We start from the raw sequence: 24,299 nt of genomic DNA, 5'->3' as shown, positions 1-24,299 counted from the left end.
TTGAAGATACCTATGAAGACATTGGGAAGTTGGTCAGCACAGGTTTTTAATACTTGGCTGGGTACTCTGTCCAGACCGGATGCTCTCCTCAGATTTACTCTCCAGAAAGCAGCCCACACGCCCTTCTTGGATACGGACAAGAGAGGATTGTCAGGGGACGTACTGATACCTCAATGAAGGTCTCAAGCCTGAAATGTTGGTTATGTACCTTTATCTTTGCAATACAAAGATCCATCAGCCAGCTCCCCACCATGACTACCAGCCCCCCCACATCTCCATCGGGCACACAAAATTCAAAACAGTCAACCAGTTTACCTATCTCGGCTGCACCATTTCATCAGATGCAAGGATCGACAACGAGATAGACAACAGACTCGCCAAGGCAAATAGCGCCTTTGGAAGACTACACAAGAGTCTGGAAAAACAACCAACTGAAAAACCTCACAAAGATAAGCGTATACAGAGCCGTTGTCATACCCACACTCCTGTTCGGCTCCGAATCATGGGTCCTCTACCGGCATCACCTACGGCTCCTAGAACGCTTCCACCAGCGTTGTCTCCGCTCCATCCTCAACATTCATTGAAGCGCTTTCATCCCTAATGTCGAATTACTCGAGATGGCAGAGGTCGACAGCATCGAGTCCACGCTGTTGAAGATCCAGCTGCGCTGGATGGGTCACGTCTCCAGAATGGAGGACCATCGCCTTCCCAAGATCGTGTTATATGGCGAGCTCTCCACTGGCCACCGTGACAGAGGTGCACCAAAGAAAAGGTACAAGGACTGCCTAAAGAAATCTCTTGGTGCCTGCCCCATTGACCACCGCCAGTGGGCTGATATCGCCTCAAACCGTGCATCTTGGCGCCTCACAGTTTGGCGGGCAGCAACCTCCTTTGAAGAAGACCGCAGAGCCCACCTCACTGACAAAAGGCAAAGGAGGAAAAACCCAACACCCAACCCCAACCCACCAATTTTCCCCTGCAACCGCTGCAACCGTGTCTGCCTGTCCCGCATCGGACTTGTCAGCCACAAACGAACCTGCAGCTGACGTGGACATTTACCCCCTCCATAAATCTTCATCCGCGAAGCCAAGCCAAAGAAGAAGAACAAAGTACACTGTTTGACCTGCTGAGTTTCTCCAGTGTTGTGCATATACTTCAGTCATGGTGTATGCGGATTTCTGTGTTTTACTCAATCGGCCATGCAAGAATAGGAACATCATGTTTCAATAAGGCAAAGCAGGGTTTAGTGTCAGCTAAGAAAACAAAACCAGAGTATTGAAGGGGAAAGTAGAGTTAGACAGTGCAAGGCCTTGTGTTTCACTTATCAAAGGCCCTTTCATAAGTCTGATAGCAGCAGGAAAGAAAGTGCAGTCAAATCAAATTCCAGCATTTTCAGTCCGAAAGGAAGAGGGAGAAGAGAATCAACCATTTATATGTTGGTTGCAGGTTTCTGGGGAGAATTCCTTGTTTATATTGGAAGAGGATGCTATAACTTCTATCTCTGCTCTTGTTTTCTTTGTGTATAACCATTCGCTTGTGTTGAGTCTGACAAATCATAGGGAGATCATTCGGCTCTTTAAGACCTCCCAGGCTCTATCTGAGGGCAACCCAGTTACTCCCCCCATTGCCTGATGCAACGACGCCAAAACGTGCTCCATTTTACTTTTGAATATCGATTCCCATCGTCCCTCTCAGGGCCCCAAATTTTCATTGCATTTCTCATTGTGTTCATGCCAGACAGCCACAGTAACTCGGGTTCATTCCTGTCCTCTGGTGAGGCAAGAACGAAGGTTATATTTTAAATACCAGCAGTGCCTTTCAGTCATCGTGTACGGAAGGAAAGGTTTCGATTGATCACCCAAACAAACAAATAAATAAATAAGTGGCGCTGCTACAACGGTGGGGATGCCATTGCTATGGACCTGCAGAGATCGAGGTTCATGTGGACCCACGGAGAGGAGAGACAGCGCTCCTCCACAGAATTCTACTGCCCAGTAAAGTTACCAAAGACTCCGGACAGGCTTTAAATGGCTTGTTAAGGGAGCCGACGGTGGTTTATTTGAAAATCCTGCGACCAGGGTCTGGGCCCAAAATGGCGGTGCCTATGTTCGGCAGCAGCCTCGAAGGGTTGCAGACTCCAGGGAAGCAGAGTACTGGTGCAGAGCATCAGAAAACGGGGAGACCAGCCTCACCCCCCCTCATTTGAGGAGGAGGAGCAGAGGAGACAACCTTTGGGTTAGAGGTGGACCAATGAGGGGCTTTGCTGCCGAAGAACACACAGAGAGCGCTCTGGTTGGAGACTCAAGGCGAGGATCCCACGCTGGCGACTGCAGTGAAAGAACTCACACCAGGCTGTGAACTGCCGGAGACCGACCGGCTCGAGACTGGCTGAAGGGGTATCAGGTGTTGGAACCTGCATGCAAGAGGGTGACAAGGACATTGAAGGCTTCTTGATCGTGTCAGAGATTCAGATCTGGACCCCAGGTTGCCAATGGTTTGGACTAGAGTCTGTACAGCTGTGGAGGCTGCGAGAGTGGTGGAGATGAATCCATGGACATTCCATGGCTCTGAGGGACTCTCTTTCTCTGACTGGAAAAAGCACCCGACAATTTTTGCTGATGGTGAATCTGTCTGCCTCTTTTATTACATGACAATGAAGCTGCTTTAACTGCCAGTGTTTATTTGAATGCTCAGTAAGAAATCAGAGCACAGCAAAGATTGCAGTGCTAATTGGGGCAAAGAGGATCTAACATTGAATCCACATCATTTAACTGCTTTTTTGATTGAGTTTGGCTGATCAAAGAGAGTTAAATTCTCTCAAAACACAGACTCAGGAAGATCGTCAAACAGAAAACTGGAAGCAGAAGTCTTTAGTTCCCGTGTGGCTGCATCAAGCAAGAATATTATTTCATCCACACATTGTACTTGTGTATGACAATAAACTCCCATCATTTATCTCACCAGAGAAGTAATAACATGTAGAGTCATACAAGCACCCCCTACTACCACTGGTGCAGAGCCGGGAGAGTGGGGCCACAGCACTGCTCCAAAGCGTTCAACCGCCTGGTCCGAATTTCAACTCAAAGTGCTTCAAATGGTTGTGGAGTTTGGGGGGGTGAGGAGGTGCTGTCAGTGCGGTGGCTTTTATAGTTGCTGCGCACTTCAGCCATTGGGAGTGGATGGAACGTGCGATTGATGGGATACCAGTCAAACTTTGTCCTAGAAAGGGGTGGCAAATTTAGCTTAGTGGTCAGCGCAACGCTATTATAGCACCGGTGTCCCAGGTTCAAACCCATGTCTGCGTGGGTTTCCTCTGGGTGCTCCGGTTTCCTCCCACCCTTCAAAATGCACGGGGCATTTCTGGGTGGCACCTTCTTGCGGTGCAGAAGGGCCTGTCAATGTGTTGTGCCTCTAATTTGAAAGAAAATTAATCGTGATTTCAAGTTTTTTTTTGGACAATCATTGCTGTTGCGCTGATCTAAGCAATTGGGGAACATTCCTTCCCGCTCCTGATTTGCGTCATGTAAGTGATGGCAAGGTCGTGGGATGTCAGGAGTTGAGTCATTCATCACTGCATTACCCAGCCAAGCATCTCATTTATATAATCTTTTGTGGTAATTTAATCCTTTCCAAGATGCTGTGTCCACAATGCCTGACACTACTTCCCAGCTAATTTCAACAGTATCGCAATATTTAGCCTGCACGGCTCTGTGTGTTATCTCTACGCAGCAAAGTCATTGCTGATGAGGTTTTGAATATCACAAGTGTCAGCTCTGGAATTGGGAGGCATAGAGGGGCAGTGGGTAGTACGGCCGTTTCAATGCTCCAGCAACCCAGGTTCGGTCTGTGTGTTGAGTCCATTCTCCCTTCTCCCTCGAGCACTCCACTATCTTCCCACACCCCCAGTGACAGGTTGGTTGGTCAGTTTGTTGGCTGGTGTTAATCGCCTCTGCTGTAGGCGAGTGCCAGGGAAATGGGCATCAGCGAGAGAATCGAGTGCAGGGGAATAAATGTGGAGTGGGATCGATTGGATTGCTCAGAGAGTTAGCATAGACTAGATGGACTGAACAACTTCATTGTCATCAATTTCACATTTAATTGTCTCCTTTACAATCACTGTGGAAGCATCTTCTCTATTAAACCGGACAGCAGACATTGAAGTCTTGTCAGCGTTGGTACACTGAGATACTTGCTCACATCTGTTTCCTCACCACATTTAATTTGGAAGTCTCTTGAAGCTTTAAATGAATTGGGCTCTAAGTTTCCTCATCATCTCTTAAATCTCTGACATTCAGCCAGGGAACAGGCTCTTTCGACCCACAAGCCCCTTGAATGTTGGGAGGAAACTGGAAGACCCGGAGGAAATCCATGAGGACATGGGGAGAACGTAAAAATTCCTTACAGACAGTGCCAGATTCAAACCTATAAAAGTGTTGTGCCAACTGCTATCCCAATCTCTGCTATTCCAGTTTCAATACCACGCTTATGAGACATAAACTCCTCAATTCCAGTATGGGCTTTGGAGGCAGTAACTCTGACCATAGATGCAGGACAGCACAATCACAGAGTGGGGGAATTTAGTTAGTTAATATCGAGATTTAGCGTGGTAACAGGCCCTGGCAGCAACCAAGCCCATGCTGCCCAAATACACCCAATCAACCTATAAAATTATCCCTTTCATGTTTGGTCCCTGCTTATGAAGATCTCACAAGATCTGCAGACAATGCAGCACCAATTAGCCTAAGGGTCATCGCAACGTGTTACAGCGCCAGCGACCGGGGTTCAAATCCCATGCTGCCTGTAAGGAGTTTGTGTGTTCTCCCCATGTCTGTGTGGGTTTCGTCCGGGCGCCCTGTTTTCCCCCCACCCTTCAAAACGTACCGGGGGTGTTGAACAATTGGGTGTAATTGGGCGGCACGGGCTCGCGGACCGAAAGGGCCTGTTACCGTGCCGTATGTCCAAATTTGATTCAAAAATGCACGACGGAAATAGTTGGAGTCCATCTATTAGGTGAGCGGATCACAAAAGAGTGGGCAGCACTTTTAATGATCCAAGGAAGAAAGAGAGGCCTATTCCAGGATTACAAGAGCAGCAAACTGTTGCCAAATTTCACTCCGGCATTGGACAATGTGTGGGGTCGGCAGTTTGCATAATAAATATTATACTCAAAGGAGGGTAAAACTCTATAATTAAGAATGGTACAATTTATAGTGTTTGGGAGCAGTAACTTGGTTACACAAACCACTTTCTCTCCCATGGGATATTAATCAGGCTCTTAAAAGGAGATGCACTTAACAAGGATGACTTTGTTTCCATGTTTGTATATATTTGGACAGTAAATTCCCTGGCAGCTATTAACAGACACACAAATGTTACTGTATGCCCTGAAGAGTTGTAAGCTTGTGAATAAACAAGGGATTGTACCAAATTTTCTTTATACATTGCATATGGTAAGCAAAGCAGCGGATTGAATCCGAGATTATTTTTGTTTTAGTAGCAATTCAAAGAATGCCATCTGCTTCACAAATTAATAGTCCACAGTAACCACAGGAGGTGATTGTTAATTTTAAGCAATTTTTTTTTTTTTTTTTGCAGTGTTTCAATTTACATGTTGAAGTATATTTTAACTCCATTTTAATTTTTCCAACTAAAATGTCGATGTTAATGTTCAAGTTTATTTATATGATTCAGAAAAGAGTTGAGCCGCGTCAGGTTTGTCTGAGCAGTTCATCAGTCGTTCAGCAGTTTCGCTGCACATGGGAAGAAACTGTCTCCCAACCTGCTGGTGCTGGCTCTCAGACTCCTGTATCTCAACATTTCGAGCAGGTTATAGCATATTAAACTGGAAAGAGTGTTCGTGTATTTATGCACATCAAACAGATTTGTGATAAACGTGGCATGCCCAGCAGCTCCGTGAAGGAAGATAGACTATCTAAAGCATTCACTTTAAAAGGTATTAATCCGTGAATCCACAAGAAGTATTCCTGATGTATAGGCAGTAAAAAACATTGTTGCAATGGAAACCCAAACTCAAGGAAATATTTTGGTAACAAGATTAGTTATTGCCTGCATAGAATGAGTATCTATGACTTGCTCACCGTGCTATTTGTTCTCATGTACGTTCATTAAAGATACACATCTTTTTGTATTCGTTAAGTTGTTTGATTTAATAGTACCACCAATAGCCAGGGTAAAGATTATCGCTGTTCAAATTTAACCTGCTGTGTACTGCACTGGTGCAAATGGTGCCATGTGAACTTGGAACAGTATCAACAGCATTCAAGTGCACAATTCTGTTATGATTTTTCATGTTAATGGCTCTCCTCTCTCAGAAAACATGTCTGTATGGGTCCGTTCAGACGAAAGAGGGAGACGAAGGCAAGAGGCAACATTGACAGAACATGGAACATTACAGCACAGTACAGGCCCCTTGGCCCGTGATATTGTGCCGACCTACGTAGCTCAACAAATTAAATCTTCCCTACCTCACACCCATAACCCTCTGTTTTTCTTGCATCCATGTGCCTCTGTGAAAGAAACCACACACACTTACCCCTGACGTCTCCTCTAAACTTTCCTACCCTCACCTTGTCCTGATGTCCTGCATTTGCTACTATCGCCCCAGGAGAAAGGTGGTGGTTGTCCACTCTGTCCATACCTCTCACCCTAGAGAAGGGCCCCAGCTCTGCTAACCTTCCCTCATAAGACACATTCTCCCATCCAGGCAACATCCTAGTGAATCTCCTCTGCAACCTCTCCATAGCTTCCACATCGTTCCTGTAATGAGACAGCCAGACCAGAGGTTAGAGATCTACAACATTGCCTCACAAATGCATCGACTTTGAAAGAAGATTGCAAATGCAGCGCTTGTAAACAAAACCCCAATTTGACATTCTCCACATCTTCTCTCTCCTACTGACCATCGCTTGAGCTCAGCACAAAAATGAACATTTCCAAAATTATTTATGAAATAATGCCAGTTCAGATGCAGAAAACATCTTTGAAGAACACCAGCAATAACTAGAAGAAATCAAGAATGAAGCAGTCTACAAATTATGAACCCTTCCCAATATTACCGGTGCAGCACCCTTCCTACGAGGTCACCAGTCTGAAGTTGGGAGGACACTGACTGGAGATGTGAGCTCTTTCAATAAATTAGTGCTGATGGGCTTGATCCACCCACTTTTTATGCTTCTGATAGGTATGAGTTGCTTACATTTCAATCCTGTTTGGCTTCAACACACTTAGGATGACACAGTTAGCATAGGGTCGCATGCTTGGTGCAACAGTTAGTGCCACATTACTAGAGCATTAGCTACCTGCTGCTGCTGGTTTTGTATGTTCTCTCCATAAGTTTCAGATTTTAAATTTATTGTCAGAGTACATACACAACATCACATTCAATCCCTGAGATTCCTTTTCCTGCGGGCAAGGCAGAATTACCATTTATTAGCAGTGCAAAAAAAAAAATCTGTACGTATGTTTAAAAAAAGTTAACAAACTGACTGCAATACAGAGAGGAAATAAAACAATAAAATGCAAAAGTGAGAGTTCTTAAATGAGTCTCTGATTGAGCTTGTTGTTGAGGAGTCTGATAGTGGAGGGATAGCAGCTGTTCCTGAACCTGGTGGTGCGAGTCTTCTGATGGCAGCAGAGCGTGTGCTGGGTGGTGTGGGTCCTGGATGATTGCTGCTACTTTCCGATGGCAGCATACCCTGTAGATGTTTGCAATAGCGGGGAGGGTTTTGCCTGTGATATCCTGAGCTGTGTCCACTCCTTTTTTGCGGGGCTTTGCACTCGGGGGGTGTTGGGGTCCCCAAACCAGATCGTGATGCAGCTGATCAGCTTCCTCCAGATGCTCCGGTTTCCGCCCACATTCCAAAGACATTCGAGGTTAGTAGGGTGTATTTGCATGGTGTGGTCCTGTAGTCCAGAAGGGCCCGTTACCATGCTACATCTCTAAATTAAGTTAACTCACAATGTAAGTACGTGCATGTATTGAATGTGGTTTTGGTCTTTAAATGATAACTATACACTGTTTAAGAATAATTAAATGAAAGAAAAGATTGTGGGAAGACCATTGAGATGTTGTGTGAGAAACGGAAGAGAGCCAGAGTTTGGATGGAAGGTTGAAGAAGAATAGCAAAGAGATGGGAAGGGAAGTGGCATGGGCTTGTGATAGAAATAACCACACTCCCAGGCCACTCTAACTTGTTCCGCTCCAATGGATTTTCCGTGCAACCCTCCAAGTCATTTTTTCTACTTTTAAGCTTATACACACCTCCTGGATTTCATTAATATGTCATGTCACACCCCATTAATATTTTAAACAGATTCGTTCGATAATATGTGCCAGATTGTTTGTTGTTGATTCGGTGAGTGCAATAAAAATCATTGGTATAAAGTTCAATCATACCATATCCTTCAGGAACAAAGCCAATGCTAGATCTTGCCCTGTGTTGTATTTGTCCAAAAAAATTACTAGTTTTATGATAAACTCTGAAATCTATCAAGCGTGCTTTCATCAAAGTGCTCTGAATGGTAATGTAAAAGAGAATCTGCAAATAAAATATGTTGAGTGCAGTAAAAAACCAGTTATCTGGAATTCAAGCAGCCGGCAGCCTCGGACAACCCCCCAAATAAAAACAACTGTGGACAGCAAATGGCTAAAATAATACTGAAATTTAAAATTAGCTCCCCTCTCCACTAATTCCTGCAACACACAATCTCAAGCAACCGGAAAATTCACTCATCCGGCATCAACCCGGGGTTTTTCTGTATTTCTTTGCATTGCGTGGACTACCAAAGTATGGCAGATGGCGCTGGAAAATGGAAATAAAAATACTGGAAGTACTCAGCTGGTGTGACAGCGTCTGTGAAGAAAGAAGCAAAGTCAGCGTTTCGCCACATCATGAATCCTTCATCTACTGTAGATGATGGAAATCTGAAATGGAAGCACAAAATGCTGAAAGCACTGAGGGTCAGGCAGCTTCCAAGGACCTGAAGCACTAACACAGTCTCTCCCTGCCACAGATGCTGCCTGAGCTGCTGGGTGTTCCCAGCATTTTCTGTTTCCATGTCAGTCTTTCGTCACTGGACTGAGGTTTTATACAGGAAGAGAGAACCCCTTTGATGCGAAGCCATACCATCAAGTCACACAGTTAGAAGCTTTCTCCCTATTTATTTTCAGTAGAAGAATGTCAAAAGGGAATTGGGGAGGGGGCAGGGGGGGGAGGTTACTAAGCAGAACAGTTGTCAGGAATCAAATGATCATCTGTTGAGTTGAATGACAAGAACATTGGAAACACAGCAGACAGAAGAGTAACTCTGCTTTGTTTCATGCAGAGTGCAGCAGACCCTCCTGAGACATCGCGCATGCTGGCACTCTTCAAACGGATTTTTTTCTTTCAGTACAAATTCAAGAAAAACTCTGCAGAACATTCCAAACTTTCCAAAGAGGATTTGATAACAATTGTTGCCATTGTAAATTTGACTTCGGATGTGTGCTAAATTCTGGAAGGCTGTCAATTTAACGACTGTTGTAATCTGCTCATGATTATTTTTGGATTTTTGTTGAAGTTTGATTTCTGACAAAGTCCTCTTCTTACTGTTGGCTGGTTGTTCATCTGTAATCTGGAAGGGAACTTCAGTCCTTACTGCCTCTTTGTGGCAATCTCCAACAGAAAGGACTGTTTATTTAAGTCTAGTACTTCTAATATTCTCGTCTCTACTTCCCCGAACATGTGTTATGCCTCATTGGCCATGAGAACATTTATTGTACAGAATAATCATGTTAAATTGTGAAAAGTTATTGCTGTCATAAACTTGTGTGGGTTATTACACAATAAGTTTTATAGACTTCACAAAAAAAATCATCTCCTCGATTAAAACAGGGACAGTTCTCTGGTATGACAGGAATATAACCCTTCAGAGGACTAAAGGGTTTTGAACAGAAGCGTTGACACTCAATTTCCCTCCGTCGATGCTGCCTGACTCCATGGCCCAGTGTTCCCTCGAAGCTGTGCATGTTCGCACAAATGGTCCATAATGCTAGACTCTGGGCACGTGCGCAGATGTGCGCACCTTGAGTTCCTTTGCGTGTGCGCACACGGACCGTTTAGGCGTGCCGCACAGCTTAGAGGGGACACTGCATGGGACTCTCCCGCAGCTTGCTTGTTGCCTCATGTTTGCCGTCTCTGGTGTCTTTATTTTTAAGCTGGCTTGATGATTGTTCACAGATCAAAGTTAACATGCTGCTTCCTCTTCAGTTTAAAATGAATTAAAATTAAAAAATGGCAGCACTGCTGGAGCTGTTCTAGTAGCACTGCCGCTGTTTTGGACCTATGGAGAGTGGGGAGCGGAGATCCAGTGCTCCCCTGCGGGATCCAGCTCCCCAGTTCAACTGCCAATGGCCCCATGCAGGCATTAAATGGCCTGATAAAGGTGGCTTATTATAAAATCACACGGCCCTGGGGTCTGAGCCCAAGATGGCAGTGCCTGTGATCGGCAGCGCCCATGAGGGATTGCAAACTCTGGGAAAGCAGAGGACTGGTGCAAGGCACCAGAATATCCCATCGTTTGAGAAAGAGAAGCAGAGGAGACGACTCACGGGACAGTGGCTGAGGCGACGGACCAGGGAGGGGCTCTGAAGCTGAAGAACACGTGCGGCAGGTTGTTGGCGACTCGAGGTGAGGAACTCGCGTAGGCCGCAGGTGACTGCAGTCACAGGGCTCACGCTGGGCTGCGGACTGCTGGAGACTGGCAGAAAGGGGTACCAGGTATAGGAAACGGGATGCGAGAGGGTTCTTGGAGTTTCCTGATCATGTCAGAGGTGCTGTTGACAGTTTGATCTGAAGGATGTGCCACTGTGGAGGCTGCAAAAATGCTGGAGGTGAATCCAATGGACACTCAGTGACTCTGGAAGGATTCCCTTTTGCTTCTCCTTCTGTAAGGAGCATCAGGCAATTTCTGCCATTTCTGCCTTACGGTAAACTGAAGGAAATTTTGTGCAATATCACATTTTCTGTTTTATTACATGATATTAAAATAATCTTGAATCCCTTGAAGGCTTTATCTTTGCCCATAAGGAATTGACAACACTCTATGTTTTTAACGCAGCCGCTGCGTTCCAGGAAATTATTCCCAATTTTCTAAAACGCAGTCTGTGTAAAAAGGTCGCAATGGGAATTCCAGTTCTGAAATTTTACCTCTGTGACCCCAAGAAATTTTCACGGATCTAAACTAAACTTCAGACAATCAGTGAACCAAAGGCCAATGAATAGGGCGTAAATACTGCACTTCAGGTGTTCTGTCTAAACTTGCGGTGTGATACGGATATTTGGAGTTTTGGTCATTGCTGTGTGAACGGACTCCCGGAAGGTAGGGAGACACTTCAGAACAGAAAAAAAATGCAAGTTCCATGTGAGAAAAAACAACATACTTGATTGTTTTCAAACGGGTCCTTAGCTCGGGATTTGACAAATGAGTGAGATGAGGTGATGATTGATGAATGAGCATATTAACACTATTCAGTCATCGTGAGGTGCCTTTGAGCTGATGAGAGTGAGAATAATTACGATTATGCCTTTTAAAATTTAGACATACCACATGGTAACAGGCCCTCTTGGCCTACGAGCCCGTGCCGCCCAATGGCACCCAATTAACTAACCTCGCACATTTTGAAAGGTGGGAGGAAGGAGGAGACCCACGCAGACATGAGGAGAATGTTATAAATGCCTTACAGATAGTGCCAGATTCGAACCCGATGTAACAGCGTAGTGCTAACCGCTACACTGACCGTGTTTCCCCCTTTTTATTTGCGAGGCAGGGGACTTCTGGGCAAGTGGAGCGGTCAGGCAGGCAATCCCTTTACAGAACAACATAATTTTGTGCCTATAATTGCTCTTCAGGTGCATTCAGGTGTTGCGGGATAGAGTAATGTTCGGGCAAATTCAGATCTGGATCATAAAGGATCTAACATAGTCGATTGCTCAAATTTATATAATTGTAAGGGCAAGAGGATTCATGATTCTTTTGTTGTCATATAATAAAGCAGAAAATGTAATATTACACAAAATTTCCTTCTGCCTGATGTGGGGCAGTCAAGGAGTGGCTATTAATATTGTCCGCGCTCCTTACTCAGAGTCACAGGGTGTCCGTGGATTCGCCTCCAGTTCTCCCGCAGCCGTGCACACACCATTGCCAACCCGAGCTCCAGATCCAAACCTCCGGCACGATCAGGAAGCCTTAAGTGGCCAAGCCATTTCAGGTGTCCTTCTTGCCTGCAGCACTCCCAACACTCAGGCTAGACCCTCTTCACTCTGCTACCATCGTTGGGTGGGGAGGTGGTGGGGGAATGGTACAGGAGCCTAAAGACAAGCACTCAGCAGCGCAAGGGCAGCTTCTTCCCCGCTGCCATCAGATTCCTGAATGAGCAATGTACCAAAGACTCTGCCTCACTTTGTCTTTTTCTTGCACTATTTTTATTTATTTTGTAAGGAGGTTTATATAAAGGTTTGCACTGTGACACTGCCACAAAACAATGAATTTTGTGAATAACCCAGTTCACATTGAAAGGCTGGAGTTTCTGCACCACTGGTAATGACTGCCCCGGATTTGCTATCTCTTCAATGTATATTTACATTAAAGAGACATCTAGTTCACACTGTCCTTCTCGCCCCATTCTTACATAATCCATTTCATTCTCCCCATCTCTCCCAGATTCTACCATTCAACCACACATTAGGTGTGATTTAGGATGTTCAATTAACCTAGCAACCTGGGAAAGAAATGGAGAACCCACATGGTCACAGGAAGAGCATGCAAACTCCACACGGACAGCATTCAAGAGTCGGGGCTAAACCCAGAAGCTATGAGACCTCAGCTCTACTAGCTGTGGCACTGAGCTGCCATTGAAAATAACAGAATTCCCCAGAATTCATTGACTTATTTTTCTTTGACAAGCAAACCATTGTCTTTGGGAGATGTGCTGATGCCACAGGTATCGGAGGGCCGCTCCGGCTCCCTCTGCTGGCAACATTTGTCACTGCGTAATGTGGTGGTTAATTGCAGGGAGTCGCCTTGGATTGAGGGTGACTCGCTTCTACTCCAGGTTTGTGTGATTTGAGGTGGCTGACGAGGCCAATGTGGGAACCACTGATGAAGCAGGAGGGCCCAGGAACTTGTTTGGGTGGTCTCGGTCCCTTGCTTTATCCCGGATTCTGTTTTCCCAATGCAGGGACTGTAGGTAAATTGATGGTTCCTTGTACGTGCACCAAGATATGGTGCAAAGCTTTGTTTGTAACACAGAACGTAAAGTATTGCAGCATCACCCAAACTGTCCAGAACCAATGTTAATCTTAATGATCCATCACCTTGAGAAAGACAAAAACTGCAGATGCTGGAATCTTGAGTGAAAAGAAGGGGCAGATGGGTCTCAGCAGGTCACGCAGATTATCCATGGAGAGAAATGGTCAACATTTCAGGTCGGGACCCTCTATCGAGAGACCTGTCAACTGCACAGGCTCATTTTGCAGCAAAGCATTTACTTAAACGCAATGTTTAGAGGATAAAAACTTAACAAAAGGGGCAACATGGTTAGCTTAGTGGTCAGCCCAACGCTGTTACAGCATCATCGACCGGGGTTTGAATCCAGTGCTGCCTGTGAAGAGCTTCTACATTCTCTCCCTAACTGCGTGGGTTTCCTCCGGGTGCTTCGGTTTCCTCCCATCCTCAAAACGTAACTGGGAGTTGCAGGTCAATTGTGTGTAATTAGGCAGTGTGGGCTCGTGTTGTTAGTTTAAATTTTAAAAAGTTTAAGCAAAAATGAACTAAATAAGCCCATAGCCATTAATTCTAACTCCCGAAAGAATAAAGAGTATCTGTGGTAAAGCTTCCAGCAGAACTATTGCTTGTTATTGCTCAATTGTTGCAAATACTGAATATTTGCATTGTCTTGTAGGGGGATTCATGAGTGTTTATTTTTAATTAACTTAATCATAATCCAAATGAATATAATTTGATGTCTTGGTGAAGTCATCACCATTGTGCAATGTTGCGCCCCAAAATGGACCTGTATTGATCTCTTCTTAAGCAATGCTTCAGAAATATACACACACACTGTACAAAGACAAAATTAAATATATTTTGAAAAGTGTATGGAATTCATTGCAAGTAAAAGGTAGTGGAAACTGGTCCAATAGCCAGTTTTAAAAGGGCAAAAAATGCAAGGGAGACTGAAGGAAAAAGCCTCTGTGAAGATTTTAACTATGGTTCGGAATGCACTGCCTCTAGGGATGGTGGAACAGCTCCAGTTAAATGGCTCCTAAAGGGAATAATGATAGGCAATCAAGTGATTCCACCAGGCAGTAGATCGGAGTCAAAATGCTTTTATTAGCTTAGATGTTAGCTGGGGCTCAGAGCCTGGATCTTGGGTCATGGTCTTGGGTTGGGACCTTTATTAGGGAATCTCCTGGGAGGGGTCAGAGGGAAGGAAGGGGCGGTCCAGGCCAGTACATACAGTTATTACAGTGGTGTAATACCTCATACCACCACCAATAGAATGGACACTTCAGAGAAAATAATTTGCAGTGAGGAGGAGGGATTTGGACTGACAAGATTGCTCTTCTCAGAGCTGGCAGAAACCCATTGGCTACTCTGGTACTGAAACACTGCTTTGATTTTTTTAAATATACTTCATGTGAGGGAAAATTTTACAAACTGTTCAGGAGACCGAGTCCAAGGCCAAGAAGGGCCTTGGGAGCTGAGTCCTGATCATGTTGGAGGTTTGGATCTGGAGCTCGAATTGCCTGTGGATCAAACAGCACTGGAGACGAATCCACAGTCTCTCAGTGACTCTGAAGGGACTCTCATTTGCTTCGCTTTCTCTCGTTCTGCGTGGGGAATTGGGTGACGCTATTAGTGACTCTTGGTCTGCCTTACGGCAGGCAGGATGCAATTTTGTGCAATATTACATGTTCTGCATTATGACATGACAATCAAGAAATCTTGAATCTTAACTCTTCCAAAGTGTTACATAAGGAATAGGAGCAGCATCTTGCTCGTTGAGCCTGTCCCACCGTTCAATCAGATTGTTGCTGTGGACTCAGCTTCACACTCCTGCCTTTTCCCCATCATCCTATCCTTCAAAAATTTGTGGCTTAAATGTCGTTAATGACTTGGCATTTGCCACTTCATTGAGCAGAGAATTCCACAGATTCACTACTCTCTGGGAGAAACAGTTCCTCCTCATCTCTGTCTTAAACCACTCCTTTGAATCTTGAGGCCATGTCCCCTAGTTCCAATTCCACCTCCTTGAGGTTAAAATCTCCCTGTTTCTATCTTATCCAATCCTTTCCCAATATTATATGACAATTGAAATGGATTATATGGCCTTCTATGTTGTAGAATTCTTTACTTTTCAATATATTTCATTGCTGGTTATTTTTAAACAGCAAACAAGTATAAAAATGCATCATTTTCATCTCTTGTTCTGTGAGGAGATGATTTTGAAAGTATCGGAGTATTGAATTCAAGAGTAGGGAGGTTATGATGAAATTGTACAAGGCATTGGTGAGGCCAAATTTGGAGTATTGTGTACAGTTTTGGTCACCAAATTATAGGAAAGATATTGAGAGATAGTGCAGAGAAGGTTCACGAGAATGTTGACAGGATTTCAGGGTCTGAGTTACAGGGAAAGGTTGTGCAGACTGGGGCTTTTTTCTCTGGAGTGTAGAAGATTGAGAGGGGACTTGATCGAGGTGTTTAAGATTTTAAAAGGGACAGACAGAGTAAATGTGGATAGGCTTTTTCAATTAAGAGTGGAGAAGATTCAAACTAGAGGGCATGGTTTAAGATTGAAGGGGGAAAATTATAAGGGGAACATGAGGGGAAATTTCTTTACGCAAAGGGTGGTAGGGATGTGGAATGAGCTTCCGGCAGACGTGGTCGAGGCGGGATCATTGGTTACATTTAAGGAAAGACTGGATAGTTACATGGAGAGGAGCGGACTGGAGGGGTATGGACCGGGTGCTGGTCAGTGGGACCAGGAGGTTGGGGATTTGTTACGGCATGGACTAGTAGGGCCGAACTGGCCTGTTCTGTGCTGTAAGTGGTTATATGGAAAGGAGGTGATTTTGTTCTTGCTTCCAATTATTGCAGACGCCTGCACAGTGACACCATAATAGTGAAATGCATTTGATTGCTTTCCGTTCACTTCTTGCCTCCGGGTTCAAATGCAGGCCTGGTTGATGGGATGAAAGACTTCTGTCTCTTGACAGCTGTTGGATTCTCTGTCCAAATAGTCAGTTTCTATCAGGCAGAAATCCACGGCAGGAAACTTAAATATTCACAGCCACTAAATTTGGCAGCCTTGTACTGAGAAACCAACTCGGTGACAGATGCCTGAACTTCAATGTTCCTCGAGAAATGCTGCACAAGATCCAGAAACTGGAGTGGGGGCAGATCGTTGAGAGACTATCAAAACTTTCCTGGGACACATTGTGGAGATGTTTTCAAAACTTAACTGTGGAGTTGAGTTTTTAACTAAGGGTCCATAAAGAAGGAGCAAGATCTGTGCCTATTTTGCTTTAGAGGAAGCAACTTTGGCACAGACCTTTTAAATTTTACAGAAGATCCAATTCCGCCCAATACCAATTTTGACGATAGCTTTGTTGAAATAACGATGGATAAATCTGCATTCTCCAGCATTTACATTTATCGTGCAGTTCTCTGTGACTCAAAAGGGAGTCAAATCCATCTAATGTTCTCCATTGTTTCCAGAAAGTGCAGCCATAACATTTCAACTAGACTTTGATGAGCTGATTTACTGGTTTGCTTTAGCTCGTATGCTAGCTCTCTGGCCTTTCACTTTGAGTAATTATGCTGCAAACTTGGCTGATTAACCATGATTTGTGGTTTTAATTTGACTTTGAGCAGATGGGATTTGGAATTTCTTCCTTCGATGATTAAAAATCACCCGGCCTCTCGCCTACAAACCCAAGCAGAAACCATGCTTAATGTTTGACTGCTTATCAGGATGTTGACAATTGCCAGTCTCAACTGCAGCATTGCTGAATTTGGAAATAGAACTAAAGTTCTGGTCACTAGTAGCAACTTGGCATTAACTCGGAGATCATGTTGATGGTGCCTCAGAGGGACTCAAGCTGTAGATTTCAAAGGTCTTCATTGAACATCAGCAGGTAGGCATGGGAGACACGGGGGTGGGGGGGGTGGTGGGAGGAGGGAAACACTCTTGGTGAGTGAATTCTTTTGGAAGTATCTTTTGGAAAAATCTCCCTGATATCAAAAGTACATCAAGACTTTATACACTTCAAACACAAAAATAACAGCAGGTGATGAAAGACAAATTCAAAAGTCACAATTATATGGTTTGCTTCATATATCGATAATTCCTGCTGTAGAATTACTAATTTACAGTGGAAGCAGATCTTGACTAATAAGGCCACCTTTAAATATTCAAAGACTTATTTTTTGGGGAATCCAGACACACAAAACAACTTTACCAGTGCATTGGGAGATGGCGGAATGAATATTGACTTAACAGAAGTATATGTCTGTGGCCATGTGTTAAAGGGTAAGGTAGCCTATCAATCTCTTCCTTAAATATATGTGATGTCACGTATGTAAATCTGCTGATAAATTTGAACTTTGAACTTTTCATCGATTTCCCTGTGTGATTTACAATGATGTCCCACGTCGTGGAATTACATGGGAACAGTTTGCATTACTGGCTGCCCACCACTACTTCCAATTAAAGTTGCTTTAGCAATCACCAACAGGTGCCTTCAGATCCCCAAATGAAGCATTAACATTACTTCATTGCACCTAAGCTGATGCATATTAACAAAAGTAATTCCAATAGTCAAAAGCGTCACACACCCTGTAGTCTTTATATTTCATAAATGAAAGCCAATATTGTAATTGTTGAATTTTGATTTTATTTTAATTATAACTCAATAGCTGCTCAGGGAATCTTGAGATGATATGGTCCAAATAATTTGAAATAAAGTTCATCATAAAAAGTAATTTAATGTAACCTTTTCAACATCCAGAATTTTCCTTCAGTAAAAGTAAATTTACTTTGGGCATTTCTATCCCACAAGGTATAAAAGAGATCGTATAACCATTCCCCGATGAACAAAGATGTTGCATACCATTAAAGTAGACCATTTGTAGAACTTTATAGATTAATTGAAGTTGGCTCATTGATATTCAGCATTGATATGATTCATTATTTCAGTGTTGTCTACGGGGGAATGCATTACGATATATCTCGTAGCATATTTTTTTAATTAGCTGGAAACTACAAGCGTGCCACACACAAATTAATTTTATACTTGCAATAAGCTTTCGTTCTATGAATACAATTCTGTGCTGTGAATCTTAATTTTGAAATTGTTTTACAAGCAAATGTCTTTTATTGTTGTGACACTACCTTAAGCGAATAGTTGTTGAGAGGAGATAGGAAATCCATGGCCAGAGAAGTCTGTGAAGTTTGAGTGTTCTAATTAATTTTTTAAAAATTTAAACATAGAGTATGGTAACAAGCCCTTTCAGCTCATGCTGCCCAATTCTACCCAATTGACCTACACCCCTGGTACGTGCTTTTTGAATGCTGGGTTGAAATCGAAGCACCCAGGGGAACCTCCCTCAGACAGGAATTGGCCCACCCAATTCCACTTGTTAACAGGAGAGCGAATAAACTCCTCACGGGCAGTGCCAGATTCGAACCTGGCACGCTGGCGCTATAACAGCGTTGTGCTAACCTTGCTGGTTGGAGGGGAAGTTTTCTAACTTCCTCACTCTAAGGAACCTTTAGAAGAGAAATTTGTCCGAAGACTTCTTGCTGCGGCATACATGTTGGAATAAAGACTTGTTCATTTGACAGTTTAAAATTGTGTAACAATAATAATATTATCAGCTTATGACAGCCTCCATAAGTTATTCAGTAGAGAAACAGGCCATTCGACCCACCGGGACTGTGCCAAACATCAATTGCCTATTTGTACTAACCCCACTCATCAGCACTAGGACCCCACCTGACTCTGCTGTGCCTGATTGTACTTTCACAAACCCATAAGTTTGAGTGGAGAGGAAGGGACGATGATGTTTGGGATATATTTTCAGAATTTGTTTATTTCTTTGGGTTTCTCAGGTTTAGATAAGTAGTCAATGGAAACCAGAGTCCATTGATGGCGATATTGCATACAAAATGAAGATAAAATACAGACAAATAGCATGGTAACAGGCCTCTCTGGCCCACAAGCTTGTGCCGTTCAAATACACCCATTAACCTACAACCCCCGTACATTTAGAAGGGTGGGAGGAAACAGGAACACCCCTTGGAAACCCATGCAGTCACAGTGAAAATGTACAAACTCCTTACAGATGGCGCTGGATTGCGACCCGGGTCACCTACGCTGTGATAGCATCATGCTAACTGCTTCGCTAGCCATGGAACATTCCATGATCAATGGAATGTTTTGCATCTCTCTCCAGGACGTTGTGTTCTCCACTGGCAGCTACTTGTTCCTCATTTTGATTCCTTTTGAGCAGGAGACGTGAGAGACTGCAGATGCTGGAATTTGGAGCAAAAGGTGATCAGCCAGAGGGACTTGGGTGGGGGGGGGTTCGGGTACCATTAGCTGATGAATGTTTAGAGTCGGGACGATGATCTTCACAAAGGGATCTGACCAGAAACATTGACCATCCTTTTTGTTCCACTGATGCTCCTCGACCCTCTCAGTTCCACAGGCAGAGTTTATTTTGTTTCCTCTTTAGCACCTGTGAGCAAACTTATTTTTCACCATTGCCATTGTATGTGATGGAGGGGCTTGATTTTGACCCAACTATGATGAAAAGGTGATGATTGTCTCCAGGTAAGACTGGTGTAAAAGTCTGGGCTAAATTCTGCTGGGTCTGCCTCATCGCTTGCAGTTCCCATCACTCCTCCACCCTAATGTACACCTGAACTGGATGTAACCAATCTTATTGACCCTCCCTGTTTGACCTGTAAGCCGTAGATGATGTCATGCTAAGAGTCCAATGCCCTGACATCCCTTTTCTCAAAAATAATGTGTGTTTAGGGATGCAACAAAGCCAGCATGTCTTGCATATCCCTAACGACCCATGGTTTGCTGCCTGATTGATCTACTGATGTAGGTGCTCACTCAGTTAATAGCATCACCAACTCTGTGTGGAGTGAGAGGAGAGCACCAGGTTCCATGGAGTCCACTTAGCTAGTGGCCTATCGTGGACCCACAACATTTCCTCACTTGTCAGGAAGGTGCAACAATGTCCTGACCGGTTGCATCACAGTGTGGTACAGTTGGTGCTGAGAAGTAGATCAGAGGTCAATCCACAGGACCATATGAGCAGCACAGAGGATCACTGGAGTCTCCCTCCCTCCTGGGATCGTTGTCTGAAGAAGGCGCTCAAAATTGTTGAGGATCCCTTTCCATCCTGCACACAGCATCTTTCAGCTGCTCCCATTGGGAAAGAGATACAGGGGTATCAGAGCCTGCACCACCAGGCTGAGGAACAGCTTCATCTCACGGGCAGTGAGAACGCTGAATGACCAAAGGAATTGCTTGCACTAACCATCCGAGATACTCATATTTATGAAACAATAGTTATTTATATATATGAATACTTGTCCAATATACGTCCCCAAAGACTTGCCTGTATGCTTGAAATCCCATGGGGAGTTCACTGAAGGAAGGAAATGTGGGTGCAGAGCCATCTCTTGTGTCATCGATCCTGAATGCACAACAGGACAGAAAGAGGTTTGTAGCTGTGGTCATGGGCAGCAGGTTCGTTCTGTCATGTTTGGTCTGGACAGTTCAGGATGGTGGGTTTGCTGAACCTTGACAGGCAGTCATTGAAAGTCACCCCCAACTTCCCATGGATCTGGAGTTGCAACTAAACCAGACCAGGAAAGGAGGGCAAATCTCTTTTTTCCAAGTAATGGACAGTGGGCTTTGTGCATTGCACAGCCATTTAGTTTTACAGGGACCATTGGACTTTGATTTAGATTTTGAGATACAGCCCTTTTGGCCCTTGCAGACGACTAATTAGCCTCCAAACCCCATCGTCTTTGCAAAGTGGGAGGAAACCAGAGGAACGTAGGTCACAGGAAGAATGTATCAACTCCTTAGTGACAATGCCAGATTCGAAGCCGGATTGCTGGCATGGTAATAGCATAACCACGCCTCCTGTTTGTTTGGCACTTCTTAATTACATGAACTAAAGTTCAAAGGTGTTAATATTGTCTCGGGTTTCTTCCCTCTTTCGGTTCAGAATATTTCCCTGCCCCCTCTGTCACTTTTAATTAATGTGGATAGTAATCGCTAGTCAATTGCTTATTCGACAAATGAGTCTTGTATTTGGTTCTCGATTTCCAGGCGAGCAGTTAGTTGCACTTTTAACTAATATTGACAACCTACGCTTGCTTTGTTGACAAGAGAAGCAGAAATTCCTTCTTCAGATGTGAAGAAGGCAAAAATTCTCTTAACCATTTATGGCCCAGAATTGCAATGACCCCGTTATTCTTCAACCAATATCACATTGTGATTGTAGTAAAAGCACAAAAAACACTGGAGGAACTCAGTGAGTCACGTAGTGATCATAGGAGGTCGAGGCGTAACCTAGATTTCAGGCCAGAGCTCCTCTTCCAGGTATGAGCAAAAAGCAGGCAAGCTTAAAAGGCTGAATTAAAAGACTGGTGGAGGAGGGCAGAAAGGGCAGGAGGACGAGCGCAGACCAACAGACAAAAGTCCACAGTTGGACATGGAGCGGAGGACAGGTGAGGGAAAGTGAGAATTGATTGGGGAAGGTGGCAGCTCTGTGAATACAGAGCTGGAGAAAAGGAGACAGCGGAAAAGGGAGAGAGAGAGAGAAACGGAGCTGGAAGAAAGGAGCATAGGGATAGGGGGTGGGGGGAGGATAAACAGAGTGGGCTAATGGAAACAAGAGACATTGATGTTAATGCCATCTGATCGGAGGTGGTCCAGACAGAATGTGAGGTGTTGTTCTTTCCAATTTGCAGGTAGACTCTGTCTGGTATGGGAATTGTGGGGGGGGTAATTGAAATGGGTTGCCTTCTATTTTAGCGGACAGAGTGAAGGTGATCTCCCAGTCTGTGTCCTGACTCTCAGGTGTAGAGGAGGCCATAATGCACAATGGTAATGCCGGATACAGGAAATGACACCTGCAGATTCACAAGTGGAAGGTGACAATATATGTAGAATATTTATGTATATCCTACATACACTGCACCATTAAGTTTCTCAATCTACCATCTGACATTGAACCAAAAGCTCTCCCTTTGACTGAACATTGTATTAATAGTGCAGCCATTTGTTTATCACTTTGAGTGACTAATTGTCAAAGCAAGTGTTCCATTTTTAGGATTCCAAATTATAGGTTGTGACTAACAACTACCTGGAGAGAAGAATTCAACTTCCGCACCGTATGACACTTACAACCCCTTTCGAGTTTAGCTGTGTAACTGGCGACATCTGACCAATCCAGCAGTCTGTGGCATCCTCCCAACAACTAGACAGGAAGGTTGCCGGAATAACATCTACTTCAAGTGAAAGGCTCCATTTCTCATCTGGCACAATACACCTAATGTGCAAGTTATAGTTCCCTTTGTCAGATTTGTCAGTGGTGTTCAAAGCTACTGTGTTTATGCTTCCGTTGTGGGAAGATTGCATTGTAATTTCGTCCTTTGGGATATCATCCCTGAAGTATGGGTCTGGAATTTCTTTGAGACAACTTCAAAACAAAGTCGTGCTCTGCAATTAAAAATCAGGTGAATCCGGAGAACAGCAAATGCTGTGCATGTTCCTAAGTTTCAAAATTACATTAAACTAAATCCACTATTGCCTGTTTTTTTTTATGCATACCTAGCACAAAAGATGAGGTTGCACCTCTCTTGAAGACTCATAGAGGTATCAGCACAGAAAAAAGACCATTTGGCCCACCCAATTCCAGCTAACCTATCTATCAATAGGTTGTGCCAGTTCCTGGTAAGCCCTCATAAAGTTAAATCGGACACTGCCTGTCTCAATTCACCATTGTGTTCAATAGCTTCACTCTTGTATTTCCTGCATGTGATGATCATTTTATTTTGGGGTCAGGAACCATTTGTTACTTGTTGGCAGGCACTGGATCAAAAGCACAAACCAGGGGGCATGGCCTTAAGATTCAGGGGAGTGATTTAGGGCAGAGATGAGGCCTTACCAAGGGAGCAGTGAATCTGTGGAATTCTGTACCCAAGGAGAGGCAGTGGAGGCTGCCTCATTAAATATAGAGTAAAACTCCTGGCACCCATGGAGATTGGTAGATGCCAGATAAGTGAATTTTCCATTTGCTTGAGATTGCATGTCGTGTAGTTTGGTGAACTAACGGTGAGGCGCGGCAATTTTAAACCCCTTTTTTTTATTTTCCACAATTTTTGGCCGGTTGCTTGAGGCAGCTGGTAGCTTGAATTCGAGATAACTCATGAAGATGCAGTTAAGATAGATTTTTTTTACATAGAGTGATGGGCAAAAACCATGTAAATGGAGCTGAGTCCATGGCCAGATCAGCCATGATCTTATTGAATGGTGGAGCAGGCTCGACAGGCCAAATGGCCAAGTCTTCCTTCTATTTTTCATGTATAGTGTTAACAATAAACTTTGCAAGGTTGTTCAAAAAGGAGTACATGACGCTGAAAGCAGTGAACTCTGCACGATATAAAAGGATGTAGCTGAGATCATTCACGCTCTGTAATTTCTATTATATTAAAAATATCTGACACCTCTGGCGCTGTGAGAGCGATGTAGACTATGTTAAGAATTGTCACACCAATTGAGCAATAATAATTTATTTCAGAAAATCAATAAAGTACATTCTCGAATGTTAATTGCAACGTCTCAACTTTTCTCACAGCCTGAAGAATTGACCAATGCTCTGGAGATTAGCAACATTGTATTCACCAGCATGTTTGCCCTGGAAATGATCCTTAAACTACTCGCATTTGGCCTTTTTGGTTACATTAAGAATCCATACAACATCTTCGATGGGATTGTTGTCATTATCAGGTAGATTTGCGTTACTTTTTAAACTCTTTCTCTCTTTGTTCTCTGGTCGCAATCATACCATCAAGTGTTTCCGGTTATGGAGCACTTGGCAGGAATGAAAAGTGGCCCCGGACTACATTTCACAGGAATGTTTGAGGGCACGTTTTTTTTTAAATGACGTGCTACCAAAGGGGATGTCGGGGCAGATCAAAG

General features: G+C 44.0%; 1 protein-coding gene across 1 annotated transcript in view; it reads left to right on the top strand.

Moving 5' to 3' along the window:
* cacna1ha (calcium channel, voltage-dependent, T type, alpha 1H subunit a) overlaps window positions 1-24,299 on the top strand; it is a 206,428-nt gene that overhangs the window by 102,938 nt on the left and 79,191 nt on the right. The window contains exon 9 of the mRNA XM_069904861.1: window positions 23,956-24,107. Coding sequence (XP_069760962.1) covers window positions 23,956-24,107 — 152 coding nt within the window. The remainder of the gene's footprint in view (window positions 1-23,955; window positions 24,108-24,299) is intronic.

Source organism: Narcine bancroftii, chromosome 12 (genome assembly GCF_036971445.1).
Source record: "Narcine bancroftii isolate sNarBan1 chromosome 12, sNarBan1.hap1, whole genome shotgun sequence".
Classification (NCBI taxonomy): Eukaryota; Metazoa; Chordata; class Chondrichthyes; order Torpediniformes; family Narcinidae; genus Narcine; species Narcine bancroftii.
This window is presented reverse-complemented; position numbering and strand designations above follow the sequence as displayed.